Consider the following 20,575-nt stretch of genomic DNA (forward strand, 5'->3'; position numbering starts at 1 on the left):
TACATAATTTTTTTTCACCTGCTACATCTAGGAAAGTATGGGATATCAGATGCATCCCTTTACTTCCTTTAATTCAAATTCAGTTTAATTTTGGTAGGTAGTGGTAGGATATGATTTTCGTGTGTGTGTGTGTGTGTGTGTGTGTGTGCAATATCATTAATCTGATATAAAAATCAATAGAAGTCTTAAAATTAGATATCCTGACTAATAAGTTTTAATAAATATAGTGTTTTTCTGTGCTTGTAGATGCATTGGCATACCTTCCATGATGGAAATATGGACGGCTCTCCTCCGTGTTCGGGGGACGCTGCTTTGTCGTGGGCCATGTGTGATGGATGGACAACTCCTGCTGGGCACCATCCCAGCCCTGGACACACAAAAAGATGCAAAATATCAGCCGACATACTGTCAAGAACATTCAAAATGTTCAAAAATCAAGTCAGTGTAAGAAGACTGGCCTGTGGATCTCTGGAGGCTCTCGTCTGATTTTGGCACTCTGTTCCATCACTTCTTTGGCCACTTTACCACTTTAAGGTAAATGATGTAACCAACATATAAGCAACACTTACGTATAATCCTTTCATTAGCATTTGTTCACAACACAGGCCTAATTAATTAGAGCTGACGCACTCATGGGGCTCATTTAATAAGCGCCAGAGCAGATAATACTCACCTATATCTAAAACGACTCCCTTTGAAGAAAAGATTACTACTGGATACGGTGCGAACTTGACTGGATTTCTCAAACCTGAAATGTAAAGAGCTATTTTCAGACTTTTTGACGGTACAACATTGTACCTGAAGAACCCCCTACACTGGCTATTTCCCATTATATTTACTATTACGTTCTTGCTTTAATTAGGACAACAACATATACATGTATTTTATAAAACTTTTTTACAATAAAAATATCTAACAAGGCTTATTAAAAAATGTATATCAAGATATTCTAAAGACTTCAATAACAATATTTTGTTGTTCTATATATATATATATATATATATATATATATATATATATATATATATATATAAGACTTCAATAACAATATTTTGTTGTTCTGCGATATATATATATATATATATATATATATATATATATATATATATATATATATATATATATATATATATATATATATATATATATATATATATATATATATATATGAATAGAGCTTCACCAGATGGCTTGAATGGCTCTATTTGGAAAGAGTTTATCATTTTAAATTTATTAGAATGATTCTATGAATAACAATCCATGAGCATAGAGAAATAAAATTAAGAAAAATAAACAATCATAAAAACACACATAAACAATGTGTGAATACTAAAAATAATTCAAATGGTACAATTTTTTTATTCCTGAATGCTTTCAAAATCATCACATGCCTCAAATACACATCCAAATGATACATTTACAAACACAAAAGTGCATATCCTGTGATGTGTCTATTGCGAATGATCACATTGTGATATCGTTGCTGAAATAACATATTGTGCAGCCCTAGTGGGAACACAACATATTATGGAAGTCAAGGGCTGATGCTTTTCAACATTCTTCAATATATTGTGGATGATTGTGTTCAACAGGAAAAAGAAACTCATACAGGTTTGGAGCAAGTGGAGGAAGAGTAATTGATGACAGAATTTTCATTTTTGGGCGAACCATCTCTATAATCTGCAGATTATTTGAAAGATCCTTTAAATGCAGTGGAGTTTGGGCCAACTAAAATCAAGTAATATTTTGAATAGAGTAATTAAGTTAATATTTTAAAAAAAATCTCTGGAATCTGAAGCTGTTTGTTTATTTATTTATTTTTTTACAGTACTTTTTAATGTATTTTTCAGGAGCTTTGGTTAAAAAAAAAGTTTCTGAGACAAGAAAATGTTATTTAAAATATGATTCATTTGAAGTTAGGTAGCTCTTGGATATTTAATAACAAATTAAATCATAGATAAGACACAATTTAGCCTAATAAAAAATGTCACTCACTGATAGAAAGCTTGGTTTTCCACTCCACACTTCCATAAATGCTTGCAGGCCTCAGGTGTTGGAGCAAAGTAAGTCAAGATAATCTTCTGATCCTTAGTAAAATCACAAGAGGTCAGTTAAGTGTTTAGATTTATTAGGCAAAATATGAACCTTCAATAATGCTAATTTTGACTTTATTTTTTCTTCTGCAGTCTTTTACCTCTTGATGAGTTGCATATATGTGAAATGTCTTGGCCTCAAATTTCAGTTTGGTCACCTCATTCCTGTACAGTTTTTTAAATAAGAAATACCGTCACAGTCATTTGATCTTGATTTCTAAGCAAATGAAAATGATATGAGAGATTTATTTCTTCTCTCTTACCATTTTAGGAAGTGAATCCTCCTGTTACCCTGCAGCACCACAAAGCCAAATGGGGTGAATGCGAGAAATGCTGTATTGCCAGACACATCCTGTCATCAAAAAAGAAGAAGAAATTACTGTGCGTAAAAAAATTACTGCAATCTTTTTCAATGATGAGTTTATTTATAATGTATTTCAAGAGTACTCTAAATGTACTATAATTCATGCATAATGCCTTATAAACAATGTTATACTGTGTTGCATCATCTCATAATTTTACCCACTAAAAGTTAGGTTAAATTATAGATAACATTGAAATATCTCCTCGTTTCATATTTTGATATTGCTTTCTTAAGATCTGAATAGTTTTACATTATGGTCCTTCATAGCTTAAAGTGACAAAACCAATACCAAAAGCTTCACTATGTGCTTATAATATGGAAACACTTTAGTATAGAGACACTTTAGTATAGAGAGTTTGCATGTTCTCGTGAGTTTCCTCCATGTGCTACGGTTTCCCCTACAGTCCAAGACATGCGCTATAGGTGAATTGAGTTAGCTAAATTGTCTGTGGTGTATGTGTGTATGTCTTGGTCTTCCAGGTTTGGGAGTTGAGCCTCACCTCATAAAAACTAGATGTTGCGAAACACCAATTTAATGTGGCTATATATCAATTTTGATATAGCTGGCCCTGGTAGTAAGTAAGCAAATTGCGTATTTTATTAGTGCTTAATAATGCGTTTTCCCTGATCATATTTTACATCCGGCGACGCAGTGGCGCAGTGGGTAGCACGTTCGCCTCACAGCAAGAAGGTCGCTGGGTCGCTGGTTCGATCCTCGGCTCAGTTGGCGTTTCTGTGTGGAGTTTGCATGTTTTCCCTGCGTTCGTGTGGGTTTCCTCCGGGTACTCCGGTTTCCCCCAAAGACATGCGGTACAGGTGAATTGGGTAGGCTAAATTGTCCGTAGTGTATGAGTGTGTCTGAGTGGATGTTTCCCAGAGATGGGTTGCGGCTGGAAGGGCATCCGCTGAGTAAAAACTTGCTGGATAAGTTCGCGGTTCATTCCGCTGTGGCGACCCCAGATTAATAAAGGGACTAATGAATGAATATTTTACATCCCTTAATTCCAATGTCTGTTTTCACATAGCTAAGTTTGCGTTTAGTTTAAGCAAACTCTGAAAGTGTAATGTGTTAAAACCAACACACATTCTTGAACCTGAAAACTTTGCTTAAATTAAACGCATGGTAATTTAATTAGCAGGTTTTATTCTGGGTTAGAGTTTAAAAACCCAAACCTGACTGAACTAATATGTAACACATATGTATATCTGATTAAATCTGATTTAAAAAAATATTATATACATTTGAATTTCCAATTAATATTAATAATGACTTAAAATTAAAATTTACATTTAAATATCTACATATAAATTTGCTTTAATATATAAATAGATGAATTTCATTAACTAAATTTTATGTGTAGGAGTGCCATGCGTTTAATTTAAGCAAATCGAGTTTTCAGGTTCAAGAATGTGTGTTGGTTAACACATTACACTTTCAGAGTTTGCTTAAACTAAACGCAAACTTAGCTAGGTGAAAACAGACCTTGGAATTTAGGGATGTAAAATATGATCAGGGAAAACGCATTATTAAGCACTAATAAAATTTGCAATTCGCTTACTTACTACCAGGGCCAGCGATATCAAAGTTGATATTTAGCCGCATTAAATTGGTGTTTCGCAACATCTAGTTTTTATGAGGTGAGGCTCAACTCCCAAACCTGGAGGACCAGGACATACATAGTTGGTTGCATTTGGAAGGGGATCTGCTGCATAAAACATATGCCAGAATGGTGGTTCATTCTACTGTGGCGACCCCTGATATACAGTTGAAATCAGAAATTTACATACACAAAAAGGAACATAACCATTTTTTTAAATGTCTGATGGAAAATCATACTAAACAATTACTATTTTAGGTCTGTTAGGATTACATAAATGATTTACATTTGTTAAATGCCAGAATAATAAAAGAATAATTAAAGAATTGATAATTTTCTCTGTTATAATATTTTATTTTTATGTCTGCCCCAGCATTGTTTATTTCAGTTTTTATTGTATATGCATTTAAATTCATTACATTTCTGATAGTGATATTTCTTAATCCTCAACAGACAAAGGAATTCTTGAAATCCATGTGGTAAGAAACAAATCAAACTGTCTTCCTCATGTGTTGTATGTTTGGCTGCCTGCTATACACATTACACTTTCAGCATGTGCTCCAAAGTTAATCACAAACTGTTGGTTAAACCCTGATTTAACAGAGAAAGTTTATATCAAGCATTGTGAAACCGCTTAACCTGAGCTTAACCAGGTTGGATTTGTTTGGTTTTGTCAAGCTTACTTTTTATTATTGTTATTATTGTATTGTTGTTATGATTATTCATCAGATCATACACTGAAAAAAAAAGATTCCTTGGATTCACAATTTTATTTTTTTATTTTAAGTTAAGTGGTTGTAAACTATTTATTTAGGCTGGATATAAATAAACCATTTAAGTTGAACATCACCAAATTTAATTAGTTTGTTTAAATTCAACACATATAAGCTATTCGCATAATTTTTAGTATACAATATATTATTTGATTGTTAATAAGGCCATGTGCAAGCATTATAACTCACTAAAGGCATCTTTAAAAGGCGGCACAGAAACCAAATCTGAAGTGTAATGAATTATCAAAAACTTATATTTATGCAAATCATTTCACAAACAGTTTAATGTGGCATAGCATCTTTACACTGAATACCCTTAAAAGGCATCATAGAAAGTGTCATTTCCTGGATAGTAGCAGCTGTTTAGTTTTGTCACTGACCTTGCAGGGATGTGGATCTACTCCATATGTTTCAAGAGTCTGAGCTTTCCTTAAGAAATTCAGCTCAGACGTTTCAGGACTCTGACCACTGTAGGGAATAAACACACCAGTTAGCTGTCTGGGTTTGTTCTGGGAGATAAATTGCATAAATGACGTTTCATCTCTCCATTAAAGTCTCTCTAAGAAGAATGACATACCGCATGTGACAGGCTAATTGAATGAAAGCTTACGTCAGCTCAGATTTGTGGATCTCAGCAATGCGGCGCTCCAGGCGCTCAGAATGCTTAGGGAAAAACTGAAACTTAGAGCTGTATCCTTCCGGATGCTTTCCCGGGTCATAATCTCCAATCTCAGCTAAAAAAAAAAAATATGACAATGAAACAAAACCAGAGTCATCTTATCTTCCTTTGACGTCACTCATATGCAGCAAAGCTCACAGGATTCTATAATTAAGCTAATATTGTAAAGAATGGCTCCTGTGACTGTGGTTTGCTTTTACCCTGCAGTATGAATGCAGCCAGCGTTGCAGCGTCTGAACTTTTGCACAGGAGTCGGCCATGATATAAATCTCTTTTAATCTGTAGGAAGAGCAGGTATCTGAAAACAGTGCAGAGCATAAATTGAACCAAACAGTTTGTTGATTGGAAATGTCATATTTGATGAGAAAGGGACCACATTGTAATATGCAATACCTAGTGATCTCTTCTTTAAGTGCCGCAGGGTCCGGGGGATAGAATTTTACACGTAAACACATAGTGTACGGCGGCTGAGCTAGGACACACAATGTTCATGTGCATGTAAACAAGCAGACACTGTAAATGTTTGGACAATTGTATGCAAAGATTATCCTTGTTAAGGATTTTCCACACACGGTAAGACTTACATCTCATTTGTTTGGTAATTGGCTTGCTGAACTCCAGCCAATGCTGAAACAACAAAATAAGAAAGAAACAATGTCTGGGATGTAGATAGAAATTCCAGTTAAACACATTATGACCAGTCTTTTCAGCTGATGACACATATTACATATCGATTGCATCACTCCTTTAGGCTCTTAGTGTAAGTGTGTGATCACTGGGTTTCCTGCTTCAAGCTCATGCACAATCATTAGCACTGATACGTTCATCAGGCATGGGTTATTAACTAGTCAGAACTTGATTGGATATTAGCATGTGCTTAATGTAAAATAGAACACAGCTTGATGAATATACAGTCTGATTAAGAAGTTAGTGTGGGATGTACTGTTTTAAAGTCCTTGTTTTTGTCCACTTCAGAATCTACTTTAAGGTAACTAGCAGTGCAACCCAGTAAATTGACTGTACTTCTACCTCAGGGCCTCTGTTACATATGCATTAAAATATTCATTAGGCATGCAGCGATGTATCAGTCAGTAAGATATATATATATATACAGGTGTATATATATATACAGTTGAAGTCAGAATTAGCCCCCTGTTTATTTCTAATAACTGATTTCTTTTATGTTTGTCATGATGACAGTACATAACATTTTACTATATATTTTTCAAGATGACACTTGTATTAGGCTTAAAGTGACATTAAAGGCTTAACTAGGTTAATTAGGTTAACTTGGCAGGTTAGGGTAATTAGGCAAGTTATTGTATAATCGTGGTTTGTTCTGTAGACTATCGAAAAAATATAGCTTAAAGGGGCTAATAAATTTGACCTTAAAATGGTGTTTAAAAAAATGTAAACTTAATTTATTTTAGCCTAAATAAAACAAATAAGACTTTTCTCTAGAAGAAAAAAAAATCAGACATACTGTAAAAATGTCTTTGCTTTCTTAAACATCATTTGGGAAATATTTAAAAAAGAAAATCTAAATCAAAGGGGGGCTAATAATTCTGACTTCAACTCTGTATTTGTCGATATTACATTAATTTACAAAAAATATTATTTATTGCCATTTTTACAGTGGTATTTACAACAACAATATAAAATATTCGGATACTGATAGCTTACTAATTACATGGAGGAAATGATCTGCAAGTTTATTGAATAATCCAGCATTTTTCTTGGGGCAAAATCAATAAATAACTGCAAAATAATTACAAAATATCAGACCAGAGTCTAAAATGTACACAATCAAGGTCAGATATACAGCGGAAGAGCAACTGGTGTGCTCTATGATCAGTCGCTGGCGAAAAAAAAAAAAAAAACATTGGTTAGTATAGGCTAAAATGTCTGGAGCAGAACATTTTATAATTTACACATACTTTATTTGTTATATTATTAGGTGAATGTATGCGAATATATGTTCAATTAAAATTACTGTTGTTAAATGAAATATTGAATAGCAAAAATCACCTTTTAAGATTGTCATATATTGTATTTTGATCATAGCTTGTGCCTCTCCTAAAATGTTGGAAAGTTTCATGTTAAATTGATCCAAGCAATGTTCCTTAATAGAAGTTTAATGGATAAATGTAAGAAGCTGGTACTATATACAGTACTGTGTGCAATTGACCAATATTGTTATCAGTATTAAATACAGATTGGCTGAAAGTTCCAGATTTATCTGGATTAGAGAGGCCTAAACTAGGGCCTGCGGGCAAAAGTTGGCCCATGGTAACCTATGATTTGGACCACCATTCCATCTGAGAGGAGAGGGAGAATTTGGCGGAGGGTTGGGGTTAATGCCTTTTTAATACACATTGTCATCCATAATTTAACTTCACCTTTAATTTGTGAGTTTTGTTTTTGAGCTGCAAAAAAAGAACTTAATTTCAATTAACTGTTGTAAATTAATCCAATTAAAAGGTAAATAAATAAAAAATGGGCATACTGTTGCTCAATGGATAGACCACAATTCAGAAGTCCTCAGAAAGCAAATCAAGGCAAAGGCAGGTGCAGCTTGACTAGTGTATTCAGCATTAAATTAATTCTTATTATGTTTTCATAACAATATGTTCGTTATCAATATATATATATGTAATACATTAATACATTTTAAAACTGTAATACATTTTGATATATTTACCCACGGCCCTCAATCAAGTTTGGTTTTTTGCCCTACATAAGAAAAGGTTTGGAAAACCCTGATCTGGATGCAGCTTTGATGATGCAAGCTGAGACTGCATATTTCAGAGATGCAATGTCAGACACAATGCACTCAATGGAGTTAGTGACATCACTGTGAGGGGAAGGGTTAGGGGCAGTGGTGTAAAGTAATACATTACAAATACTTAAAGTACTGTAATTGAGTAGTTTTTCCCAGAAATGTATGGAGTAGTTTTAAAAATGTGTACTTTTACTTTCACTTGAGTAAATTTTCAGTGGTGAATCTGTACTTTTACTACACTATTTTCCGTCATTCTGCAGTCACTACTTTATTTTTTCTTGTCTATGGGGATTGGCTAAAGTAGTAATAACAATTAGTGATTCATGTCCAATTAAATCACACATAAAAAACTAAACTGCATCATACTGAACAACCTCAAGACACGGAGCTAACCATTTGGAAGCATTCAAAGTGTCCAAGAAGATGCCCAAAATCACATGCAATGACCTAGAGACTGTTTAGACTGCATGTTAATTGAAGTCTACTGTATTATGACGTGAATGGCCTTAAGAAATCACTAAATGCACTACAGAATGTTACGTTTTGACACACGCACAAATTGCATGTAAACACATCAGACTTTAACAGTGTAATACTACTCACTACTCCTGAGTACTTTTTGATGGGTTACTTTTTACTCCTATCTAAGCAATATTTACAACAGATACTTTTACTCTACTTGCACTACATTTTTGGGCAAGTAATGATACTTTTACTTGAGTAATTTTTTTAATACTCTTTTCACCACTGGTTAGGTGAGCGCATTAAAATGCAGTGGATGCAGCTCAGATTGCAGTGCTCCAGGTCTGCATTAAGACCCCTCTCGAAAGTTTTTTCATTGGTTTCAGTATTGGCCAAACAAAAAAATCAATGCATCCCTAGCGTCCACTCTAACTGAAGTCTAACCATTGTGTCCGATCTTAATCAATATCACTACTTTCCACTATTTGGTACTCCAGCTATTTCGTATGTATATAGGAACTCACCCTTTGCTTGTCTGGGTCCACAAATCGGATGCCAAAGTAGTCTTTCTCCAGCAGATTCAGATGCTGACAGACCTGCTCAAACAGCCAGTGACCTTTTGCATCCCTCTGGAAGAGAAAGACATGGAATCAATGAGACAGTGTTTGAACATAGAAAAATATTGGATATCTGTTAACACATAACATATCTGTTTTAAAGAGCATCACTTCTCACTTGACATCACTTAACCTACTTTGCTGACATTCAGATTGTTTAAATATAGCTTAATTTACTGTTTAGAAATGGAAAAACAGGAATATTTGCATTTTAAAAATCAACTTTAAAGAGATTTTATTCTAAACATCCATCTGTGGATGTTTGACTGTAATGTTAATCAAATTCACTCAGTGATGTCTAAACGTTCGTGTTTTATGTAGAAGTCATTTTGATGGAACAGCTGCAAATAGGGTCACCATTACAAACAAAACATCATGAAAAGGGACCAACATCTGTTATTTCTTTAATATTTGGCACAAAACAGATTCAGGCTACCCAGATTGTCTCTGGTGATTTCTAACCTCATGTATTTTATACCCTTGAAAGCATTGACTAGAACAGCTGCGAATATACAGCAGGGTCACTAAATCAGACAAGGCAGAATTAGAGGATACAGTCTGTTACCCCTCTCTGTTTCACGCAAAATGATGGTTTTTACCCGAATTCTAAACCAGCAGGCATTTTGGATAACACAGCATAACACATCAGTGGTTTTACACCCTTTATTTCACACAAATTGAAATGAATGTTACCCAAATCGTCTGTTGTTGTCTAACCTTGTGTATTTTATATCTTTAGAAAGACCTGTTTCATTATGGACTTTAATATTTAATCAAATTCTCCCTAGTGACTCCTGTGTTTTATATCCTCGAAAGCACTTTGCTCTGATGCAACTGCAAATATACAGCAGTCACTAAATCCAATGAGGCCGGTTTAGAGGTTACTGAAAAATCTTACCACTCTATCTGTAATTGTACGCCTTAGAAAGCATTTTTGCTTGTGTAAACAACTGCAAATTTAAAGCATGGTCACCAAATTCGACAACACAACATTGAATATTACTCAAATTTGTTACCGACCTCTCTTTATTAAAATGTATTTAATGCTACCTAATTTTATTCTGGTGATATGTTACCCACTAGTATTTAATGTCCTAGAAAGCATTTTGCTCTGATGGAAACAGCTACACATATACAGTATAGGGTCAAACCATCCGATTTAAATCATCAATTCAGGATTAGTGTCAGGGTATGGGGGTGGATGGAGAGGAGGCGAGGACCCAAATGCAGGAAATGAAGGATTTTATTGAAAAAATAAAACAAAAACAAAACTCAAATCTCCCCATGTGGGGAAAAACACGACATTATATTATATACTAAACTAGACTTGGTCTTGAACTAGGCAAGACACAAAACTCTAAACCACTGTTGTAGAACCGGAATCAGCATACCTCATACAACAGGGAAAGGAAACAATCAACAAAGGACCAGCAGAGAACAGAGCACACTAGGAGAATAAATAGGAAAGACAAACCAATAAACAGACAGGCGGACAGGTGAAAATAATAATTACAAACAAGATAACAAGGTGGGTGGGACAAGCAATAGACGGGAGAGCGCATGACAGAGACGAGACAAGCCATGCGCTCACATACAACAGGACAAGAACATGCAGCCAATGAGAGAACTCATTAACCGCATGTTCATGACAACACAAACACAACACTGAAGCACACGACAAAAGCACGTGACCACAATGTAAACACAGAGCCACGTGCTTTGACAACAGACGCACACGATGAATGAAAACACTCACCGTGCGCTCACACACGCAGCGTGCATGCTTCATCCCAGCGCCGACCAAGACCGAAACCAACAAGACTGAGACGCTGGGAATGAAACACCACGCTGCTGACAGACGAAAACACAAACACGAGTACAAGAGCGCACGCATCTGAGGGACGCAGAGCGCGCGCGGCCGCATCAAGCAGGAGCGCGCACACTCTGCGTACACCCACGACGGCGAGCGTGCACACAGAGACAGAGACAGGACCAGACATGGGTAGTGTCCGAGCTCTGCCACCAAAACAAGAATTTACAAGACCAGAGTAGCAGAACCCTGACAGATTAGAGGTTATCTAAACCAGTTACCTTTCTCTATTTTAGAACAATAATGGATGTTACTGAAATTCACTCTGGTGATGTCTAAGTTAACATCCTTTATTTTATGTGTTATTTTTTATGTGTTAAAAGTAACAGATATACAGCAGATTTTTTATTCTGTTACGCATCTCTCTCTCACAAACAGTGGCTTGTAAAATCCTACATTTTGTAACAAATCAAGAGGTAAACAACTGAAATAAAAGTCATTGTATATCCTATAAGTAATTTTGTCTGAATAGCTGCAAATTTACAGCAGCTTCACCAAATGCGACCGCATAGCATGACAGGTAACTGAAATCTGTTACCCTTGTCTGTGTTATTTATTTTTATTTTTTTGCTAACAATGGCATTACTGTAGCCCAAATTCTCTCCAGTGATGTTTAGCCCCTGTGTTTCATATTCTTAACCATTGTGCGCTGTTGGGGATGTGTTCATCCAGACTTTGGCGACAACTTTCTCTGTGTTTCAGCAAATGGAATTTTTTTTGGTGGCAAATCTTATTTCATTTATTCATTCATTTTCTTTTCAGCTTAGTCCCTTTATCAATCCACATAAAGCGACAGCAGAATGAACCACCAACTTATTCAGCATATGTTTTATGCAGCAGAGGCCCTTCCAGCTGCAACCCATCTCTGGGAAACATCCACACACACTCATTCACACTCATACACTACGGACAATTTAGCTTACCCAATTCACCTGCCACGCATATCTTTGGACTTGTGGGAGAAACCAGAGCACCCGGAGGAAACCCATGCCAACGCGGGGAGAACATGCAAACTCCACATAGAAAAGCCAACTGACCCAGCCGAGGCTCGAACCAGTGACCTTCTTGCTGTGAGGTGGCAGCAGTACCTACTGCATCACCGCTCAACGACAAATCTTATTTTAACACATATTTTTGGAAAACACTTTGAAAATTTTCCAAAACTCAACAAACTGCAATTTGACTACCCTTTCGTTATGTTGGTGGCTTTTCCCCATTAACTTTAATGACATTATTTTATTGTAATGCCATGACACCACATAATCATGCATTCTTGATTGTTGGTGGTTATTCTTGTTAGGAAGAGGTCAAATGTGTAATATTTACTGTTGATCACCAGAGTGTGTGAGAGTGTGAGAGAGACCTTTGCGCACTTACGTTGATGCATTTGAGAAAACCAAAATAAGCTCTCAGAACATAGTTTACATAGTAAGTGTATTTCTGCACATATACTACTCTCAGAAAATAACATTTCCCCCAATAGCTGGTGTGTGGTGAGCGCACTGGCGTCTTTGTCCTGTGGCTGCTGTCGCATCATCCAAGTGGATGCTGCACACTGGTGGTGTGGAGAGACCCCCCTAATGATTAGGAAGTGCTTTGGGTGTATTATGGCCATACACAATAAATGAGCTAAATAAACACGCATTACAACATTACATCTGTTGTTTGTTTAAAATACTTATTTAACATAAGCTGAGACAACACAATTCTTGAGTTGTTGTTTTTTTGGGCAACTTAATTGTTTCATGTACGATTCAATAGAATTTGTAAAAACTAAGTTAACTTAATTCCTTCATGTGTGATCTTCAAGTGTATAATTTGCTGATGTACTCCATAGATCTCCACACAAAAGCCAGATTCTTTTTGCACAGGCCTGTCTAAAGAAGCCAACTGATGATCAACAGTAAAAAATGTTAAAAACCGCTGTTTTATAATCTATATTAACCCTTGTGTGATGTCCAGTCTTCGTTTGGCCACAAATTTCTCTGTGTTTCAGCAAATGGAAATATTTTTGCTGACAAATCTTATTTTGGCATGTATAAAACTCAACAATATGCTCTGGGCTGTTTTTTTTTCCAATTTACTTTAATGACATTTTTTGAATGCAATGCCATGACACATATAATCACATATTCCTTATTGTTAGTGGTTTTCTCTGTTGGAAAGAGATAAAATGTGTCATTTTTACTGTTGATCACCAGAGTGTGTGAGAGACCTTTGCACACTTACCACACAACAGTAAAATATTACAAATGTTACCTCTTTTCTTAACAGGGAAAACCACCAACAATCAAGAATGCATGATGGTGTCATGGCTTTGCAATCAAACAATGTTGCTATAATCAAAATCAATGGGGGGAAAAAGGCACCAACATAACGAAAGGTAAGTAAATTTGAACAGGACACAAGGGTTAAGCCTTCTTTTTTGTAAATAGCTGCAATTATCAGGAGGTTCACAGAATCAACCATTTAATTCTGCACTCGAGATTACCAAAATCTGTTTATCACCTTATATGTCATATATGTTACCCATATTCACTCATAGAATATGATCCAGTCATAGAATAATAGAAAGCCTTTAGCTCTGATAAAAACAGCTGCAAATACAGCTGGGTCATGGAACCTGGCAACACATCATTATAGGTTACCTAATCTGTCACAATTGGACTGATTTCAATTTGAATTCAGTTCAGGTACATATATTTTACAAAATTAGCATTAGAGGTTATCTAATCTGTTACAAATGATTTGTTTAAAATGTTTATTAAATTCAGGTGCATATGTATTTTACAAAAATGGCTTTAATGCTACCCCTAATCACCTTTTTCCACACTGGTGTCTATAATGTCCTGTATTTTGTATAATAGAAGTAATTTAGCTCGATGTGAACAGCTGGAAATACCCCTCGCCCCCTCTGTTTAAGTATTTTATTACAGTTTTGAAAAGTTTTATTCTTCAAGCACAGGTGGAGGCAGTAATAATTACAGAGAAAAGCTAAGGAGAGATGGTGTGAGCATTTTCTTGGGCTTCTGTTTAAGTCAAGCATTATGTCTCTTGCTCCGGAGGGAGCTTAATATTTCAGAATCTCTCTGGAGACATCAGAGTTCAATCAAATATTAAAATCACACTGCACTTTGAAGGCATCTTAGAAAGCTTTAGAGCCGTGTGATAGAGGAAAGACAGATTTTAAAATAATCATTATCTGCAAAAACCAGTTCAGAAAAGTGAGAGATCAGGGTCAAGGCAGCTACTTTCAGCACTCTAAACAGACAGACTTGAGCTAGCAGACTGGTATATCGGGCACATACATCTTTACTGCAAATGGTTATGGTTTCTGTGGCCCCTGGCCAGTATACCAAGTCAGATCCTTTTAAATCAGTTTGGTAAGCCTCAACCTCTCAATCTAGGAGCAGTTGTAAACAGACTCTATTAGGACTTAGAGGGATAGCTCACCCAAAACAAAAAATTCTGTCATCATTTAATTAACTTTCACTTGTTCTAAACTTGCTTGAGTTTATTTTTTCTTTTTCTTTTATTTACTCATTTGTTGTCTATAACAACCTTCCTTTCGAGGAAAACAAATGATACTACTACTACTACTTTTTACTGTTAAACAAAAAAGAACTTATTTTAAAATAACTGGAAACCAGTAACCATTGACTTGCATAGCATTTGTTTTCCTACAATGGAAGTAAATGGTTACAGGTTTTCATCTGAATAAAGAAACTCATGCAAGTTTAGCATCAATTGAGGATGAGTAAATGGTAAGGATGAGTAAATTTTCATTTTTGGATGAACTATCCCTTTAAGAACTAGTCTGACTGTCTAGTATTTTGGAAAAAATCTGTTGTCTGGAACCTACTGCTCATAAAAATGCTTTGACTGTGTGTAGTAATTCATCAGCAAATGATTAATAAAAACTTTAAAACACAACAGGAGATATAATTAGCTGCCAGAAAATGCAAGACAACCACAATTACCTGATTGTAATTACAATTAAGGTTAATAAAAAGATACTTTATAATTGAACCCTTTCACTTTTTTGGCTTTTAGTCATCATAGTTGGGTAAACATGGAGAGCAGTAAATGGGAGAGTACCACAAATATTATTATTTTTTCCATTACAACTTATATAATCAACTAATAATCACCAAAACTCCATGGTAGCATTTTCTCAACTTTCAAAAAAACATTGACATTAAGTATTTTTTAAAATAATTTAATGCTGTAATTTGACAATATATATATATATATATATATATATACACACACACACACACACACACACACACACACACACACACACACAACGTAAAGCTTTATAAATGTACATTTTTAATCAACATATTTTAGTATTTTGAAGATTTAAGATGCTAATAACCTTAAAACACATTGTCAATATCTTGTGAAAATGTTCTGAATTTAAAAGTGTTGTAAAGCAACTTTGAAGACACACTTTTGTGCGCAATACATCAACTGTACATCAATACATCAACTAACAATCAGCTGTTTTGCAATAATTGAATTTCTGAATTGAGAGTCAAGAAAGTCAGTGACTACGTTTACATGGACATCAGTAATCAAATTGTTTGCCCTTATCTGAATAAGACAATAATAAAATTAAGGTGTTTACATGAGTTGCTTTTTGATTGTTCATTTCATGATCCGGTTTTACATGTTATAGCACATAATTCGATTAATGTCATTACGTCACCACGCTATCCACATATCCTCCAGAGTTTCATGTAATTTTGAGTGTTTTGTTGACTTTAACTGCAGTCAGCACTTTCAGTTTCATTCAGGAACATGTCATGCATGTACCCGTGACAAGGGGCGCCGCTGGTCGCCACGGGCCCTCTGTCAAGTGATCGCGGATGAAAGTGAAGACCATTGTCCGGTATTCTGTCTACATTGAAGTTAATTCCATTTCGGTTTAGTTCGATTATGACCTTAATCAGATTAAATTAATCATTAATCACTGTTTACATGGTAGACTCTTAATCAGAGTGTTGTCTTAATCGTATTAAAAAATGAATTATTGCTATCCATGTAAACATACTTATAGATTTAGCGCCCAATTCATAACAGCACTCTTTGTTTCTCAGTAGTATGATTCGAATTAATGAATAACCATTACCTGCTGCAGCCAATAATTTTATGGTAGGTTTTAAAATAGAATTGAATTAAAATCTTTACAAATAATATTTAATTATGTCACAATATATACACAATATATATTTTATGCTCTTCCAGCTACAACCCAGTACTGGGAAACACCCAAACACTCTCGCATTCACACACGCACTCACATACTACGGCCAATTTTGTTTTACCCAGTTCACCTATAGACCATTTCAATGTGGTGATGTCATTGGCCCATAAAGATTTCCTGCTTGTTATCAAACTATTTCATAACTGTAACAAGAGGCAATTCAATCATAACTTAATGTTAAAACAGCTCTCATATCATTATTTATAAATATGTGTCTCTTTTTGGATTCTCAGAAGCTATAGAAATTAAACATGTAAAACAGGAAATACGTTGGGACCACTTTTATTGATTGTTTCCCTTAAAAATGGTCTATAGTGCATGTCTTTGGACTGTGGGGTAAACCGGAGCACCCGGAGGAAACCCACACAAACAAGTGGAGAACATGCAAACTCCACAGAGAAATGCCAACTGATCCAGCCAGTACTCCTTGCTGTGAGTTAAGAGTGCTAACCACTGAGTCACCATGCCACCCCAAACATTCTTTTTCATTCTTTCATTTTCTTGTCGGCTTAGTCCCTTTATTAATCCGGGGTCGCCACAGCGGAATGAACCACCAACTTATCCAGCAAGTTTTTACGCAGCGGATGCCCTTCCAGCCACAACCCATCTCTGGGAAAAACATTATTTTTAACAATGTTAAATAAAGTAAATTGAAAGTCATTACGTGGACAAGTATGGTAACCCATACTCGCAATTTGTGCTGTGCAGTTAACCCATCTAAGTGCGCACATACAAACAGCAGTGAACACGCACACCGTGAACACACAGCCAGAGGCAAACCTTAGGCAAAAACATTTCAGCCACGGATCAATGTTTGTTCATAACTGAGAAAACCTTGCTAAATTTCTAAGATTCTCCAATGACAGACATCACAGATTGTGCAACAGCACGTCTGGGTGTTTACCAGAAATGTAATTATAACAATTTTACGGTAATTTACCAGGATAATGCTGTGTGTTTGCTCGGTTTAGCATGTGCAATTATAACACAGGGATAGCATGAAAGCACCACCTGCAGATATTACACACAGCAGCAAAACGGTAAATCAGGCGGATATTTTAATCATTATTATTTTATATAAGTGTGCTCATCATCAAAAGGGAGGCAGAGATCATGTCAGAAACTACAAGCAATGTCTAACACTAGTCATCTCACTGTATTCTTAGATTTACTCCTGATAAAATATTCAAATCAGCTCCATATCAACATCATAAACAATATGAATAAATAATGCCTTTTGAGTCATGATAAGGGAAAACTATAGTCAGAGATAAAGGTGCGATTAGCGTTTACGAAGGAAAGTTCATGAGAATGAGGTTTATATATGGCTCATATGGTAGGTAAAAAGCAGACTCTGGTTATTGCTACTACTTGACAGCTAAATATAGTCGTGTATAGGGAGATGAGTGTGTTCTAAATGAAATTCTTCCCTCTCCCCTGCCCTCATACACACTTTACACTTTAAATACTTTATATGCAAAACCACAAGCCTTCCACATTATGATTTAGACCACTGCATTAGTGTGTGTATTGAAAGCTTTTTAGGACGGAGTGATCTGAGTGACAAAATGATCCACACAATATGGCCAAGCACATTCTTCTATTCAAAGGCATGCACTAGGTTAGATCAATTTTATTTGTCCCACATAATATAACCTTTAAGAGATATCAATGCTTGAATCAATCCAGAGCAAATATGGTTATATTTTTAATCCTGGATTTGAAGTTTGATTAACTGTAGTTAGGGATGGGCAGTATATTGAGTTTGTATACAGAATAATTAGCCCTCCTGTATGTTTTCCCCAATTTCTGTTTAAGGGAGAGAAGATTTTTTCAACACGTCTCTAATCATAATAGTTTTAATAACTCATCTCTAATAACTGATTTATTTCATCCTTGCCATAATGACAGTACATAATATTTTGCTCGATTTTTTTAATGATGTTAGTATTCAGCTTAAAGAGCCATTTAAAGGCTTAACTAGGTTAACACGTTAGGGTAATTGGGAAAATCATTGTATAATGATGTTTTTTTTAGAATAAAATGCTTTTATTCTAGCCAAAATAAAACAATTAAGACTTTCTTCAAAAGAAAAAGTTTATCAGACATACTGTGAAAAATCCCTTACGCTGTTAAACATCATAAGTTAAATTGGCCGTAGTGTATGAGTGTATGCAAGAGTGTGTGCGTGTTTTCCAGTGTTGGGTTGTGGCTGGAAGGGCATCCGCTGCGTAAAACCTATGCTGGATAAGTTAGGGACTCATTACGCTCTGTCAACCCCAGATTAATAAAGGGACTAATTCAAAAAGAAAATGAATGAATGTTAAACATCATTTGGGAAATATTTGAAAGAGAAAAAAATCACAAGACGGCTAATAATTTTGACTTTATTGATATATATTTTTTCTATATGGTGGCAATACTGTTTATCTCGAATAGCAGTAGTTTGATACAAGCATGTCTAAAAAATAGTGAAGAACTTGGTAGCTTCTGAAGGGAAATTGTATAATCCCATCTGTCCTAAATGTGAGTCAATCTTTATATTAATAATCATAAAATAAATAAACTTTAAAATAAATCATAATATATAGATTAGAAGTATATATAAAGCATCAGATGATCTGGCTGGCTAGATGTTTTACTAGAATATGCATATTCACCCTCTTTGAATGGAAGAAAATCATGAACATGTCATAAACATTCGTTACACTTTATGGCTAACAATTAACTGTAATCAAAACAGTTATCTGCTAGATTTTAATGTAACAGTGTTAGAATGTCATAATAACCATAACCATAACCATTTTTTGGGCATCATGTGTAGCATAGTCATGGTTCACTACAGTTGTTTTATGAAAATTGTTTCATTAGATGAGACTGAGCAGGATGTTAAAAATGTAAATCAAAAAATATTATTTTTTATGCAAAATTAAAAATACAGAATACACATTGAGTCCAGTTTTTTTCCGGTTTGTAAACACACATACTATTTATTTTGGACTAACTATCTGTCCACACATTAAGCACTCAAAAAAATTTCTGCTACTTGTTTAAACTACGTATTTAAATTGAGCTGAATCAACACAATTCTTGTTTTGGGACCGCTTAATTGTTCAATCCACTTAAATTTGTACAAACAAGTAAGTTAACGGGATTTGTATTGAGACAGTATGAAGAACTTGCGTGGAACCCAGTATTTTTACAGTGCGGGTTATTCTAGTCTTTTAATTCTTTCTTCTGATGAGAGGTTTGGTCACTTCAGTTTTCAGTACTAATTCTCTTTAACATTAAGACACTGTGAGCCAAGACAGATCCTTAAATGCTGCAGTGCTGAAGCAACAGCTCATTGAGATTCTCCACATTATCCTGTCCTCTCATGTATTTGTCTTTTGTAAATTATCAACCTTTTTGGAAGACTTTGAATGAGTTAGCAACATTGTAATGTTCTAGAAATCACAGATTTAAAACAATCAGCTTCTATTACTATGGCTAAAAGGGTCATCACTAGGGCCAAACAGAATGTAAACATTTTTGCTATTTCTGCAGAGAGTTTTGTAAAAATTCTGCAGATTTATGCTAAATGATTTTGGGAGTATCACAACTCAAAACTTAATATATGATTTTAAAAAGAAAATGCCTTTTCAATTTTTATTTATTTTTTACAATGCCAATCCAATTAAATCCACTTATTTGGTAAACAAAGCAAGTCTCTCATATAATATATATCTACTAAAAGACAGAACATATTACTTTACAAACTCTATTGAAAATAAATCATACCAATATTTACATATTATTGATATTGATATTTATTCATTGGGATAAACTCCTTGAGATGTACCATCTCAGTTTCAAGGGGGTCCCACAAATTAATCACAATCACATAATAACAACACAAGAAGACAAAACATAATTTACACAACATCCAAAAAACATGACATAACATCAAAAAATAATAAACAAATAAAATAAAGTAAAATAGTAAAATTAGTCAATATTCTAACTGAAATCAATTTAAAAACTTAATAAATATAAGTTTAATGTGTGTAACAATATATATTATAC

At 34.8% G+C, this 20,575-nt stretch overlaps 1 protein-coding gene across 2 annotated transcripts in view; it reads right to left on the minus strand.

The window, feature by feature from the left end:
* Positions 1–20,575, minus strand: part of frmd5b (FERM domain containing 5b) — a 40,977-nt gene that overhangs the window by 10,324 nt on the left and 10,078 nt on the right. The window contains exons 2-13 of one of the 2 annotated variants that reach the window (XM_693389.10): positions 9,276–9,380; positions 6,092–6,134; positions 5,901–5,979; positions 5,708–5,805; positions 5,439–5,562; positions 5,209–5,296; positions 2,357–2,445; positions 2,195–2,258; positions 1,996–2,087; positions 674–748; positions 459–527; positions 261–367 (exon numbers count right to left, since the gene is read on the minus strand). In XM_693389.10, the coding sequence (XP_698481.1) occupies positions 261–367; positions 459–527; positions 674–748; positions 1,996–2,087; positions 2,195–2,258; positions 2,357–2,445; positions 5,209–5,296; positions 5,439–5,562; positions 5,708–5,805; positions 5,901–5,979; positions 6,092–6,134; positions 9,276–9,380 (1,033 nt within the window). Of the gene's footprint in view, positions 1–260; positions 368–458; positions 528–673; positions 749–1,995; positions 2,088–2,194; positions 2,259–2,356; positions 2,446–5,208; positions 5,297–5,405; positions 5,563–5,707; positions 5,806–5,900; positions 5,980–6,091; positions 6,135–9,275; positions 9,381–20,575 lie in introns of those variants that run through there. The other variant, XM_073908580.1, reaches the window with a different exon arrangement.

The sequence above is a fragment of the Danio rerio genome, chromosome 7 (assembly GCF_049306965.1).
Source record: "Danio rerio strain Tuebingen ecotype United States chromosome 7, GRCz12tu, whole genome shotgun sequence".
Classification (NCBI taxonomy): domain Eukaryota; kingdom Metazoa; phylum Chordata; class Actinopteri; order Cypriniformes; family Danionidae; genus Danio; species Danio rerio.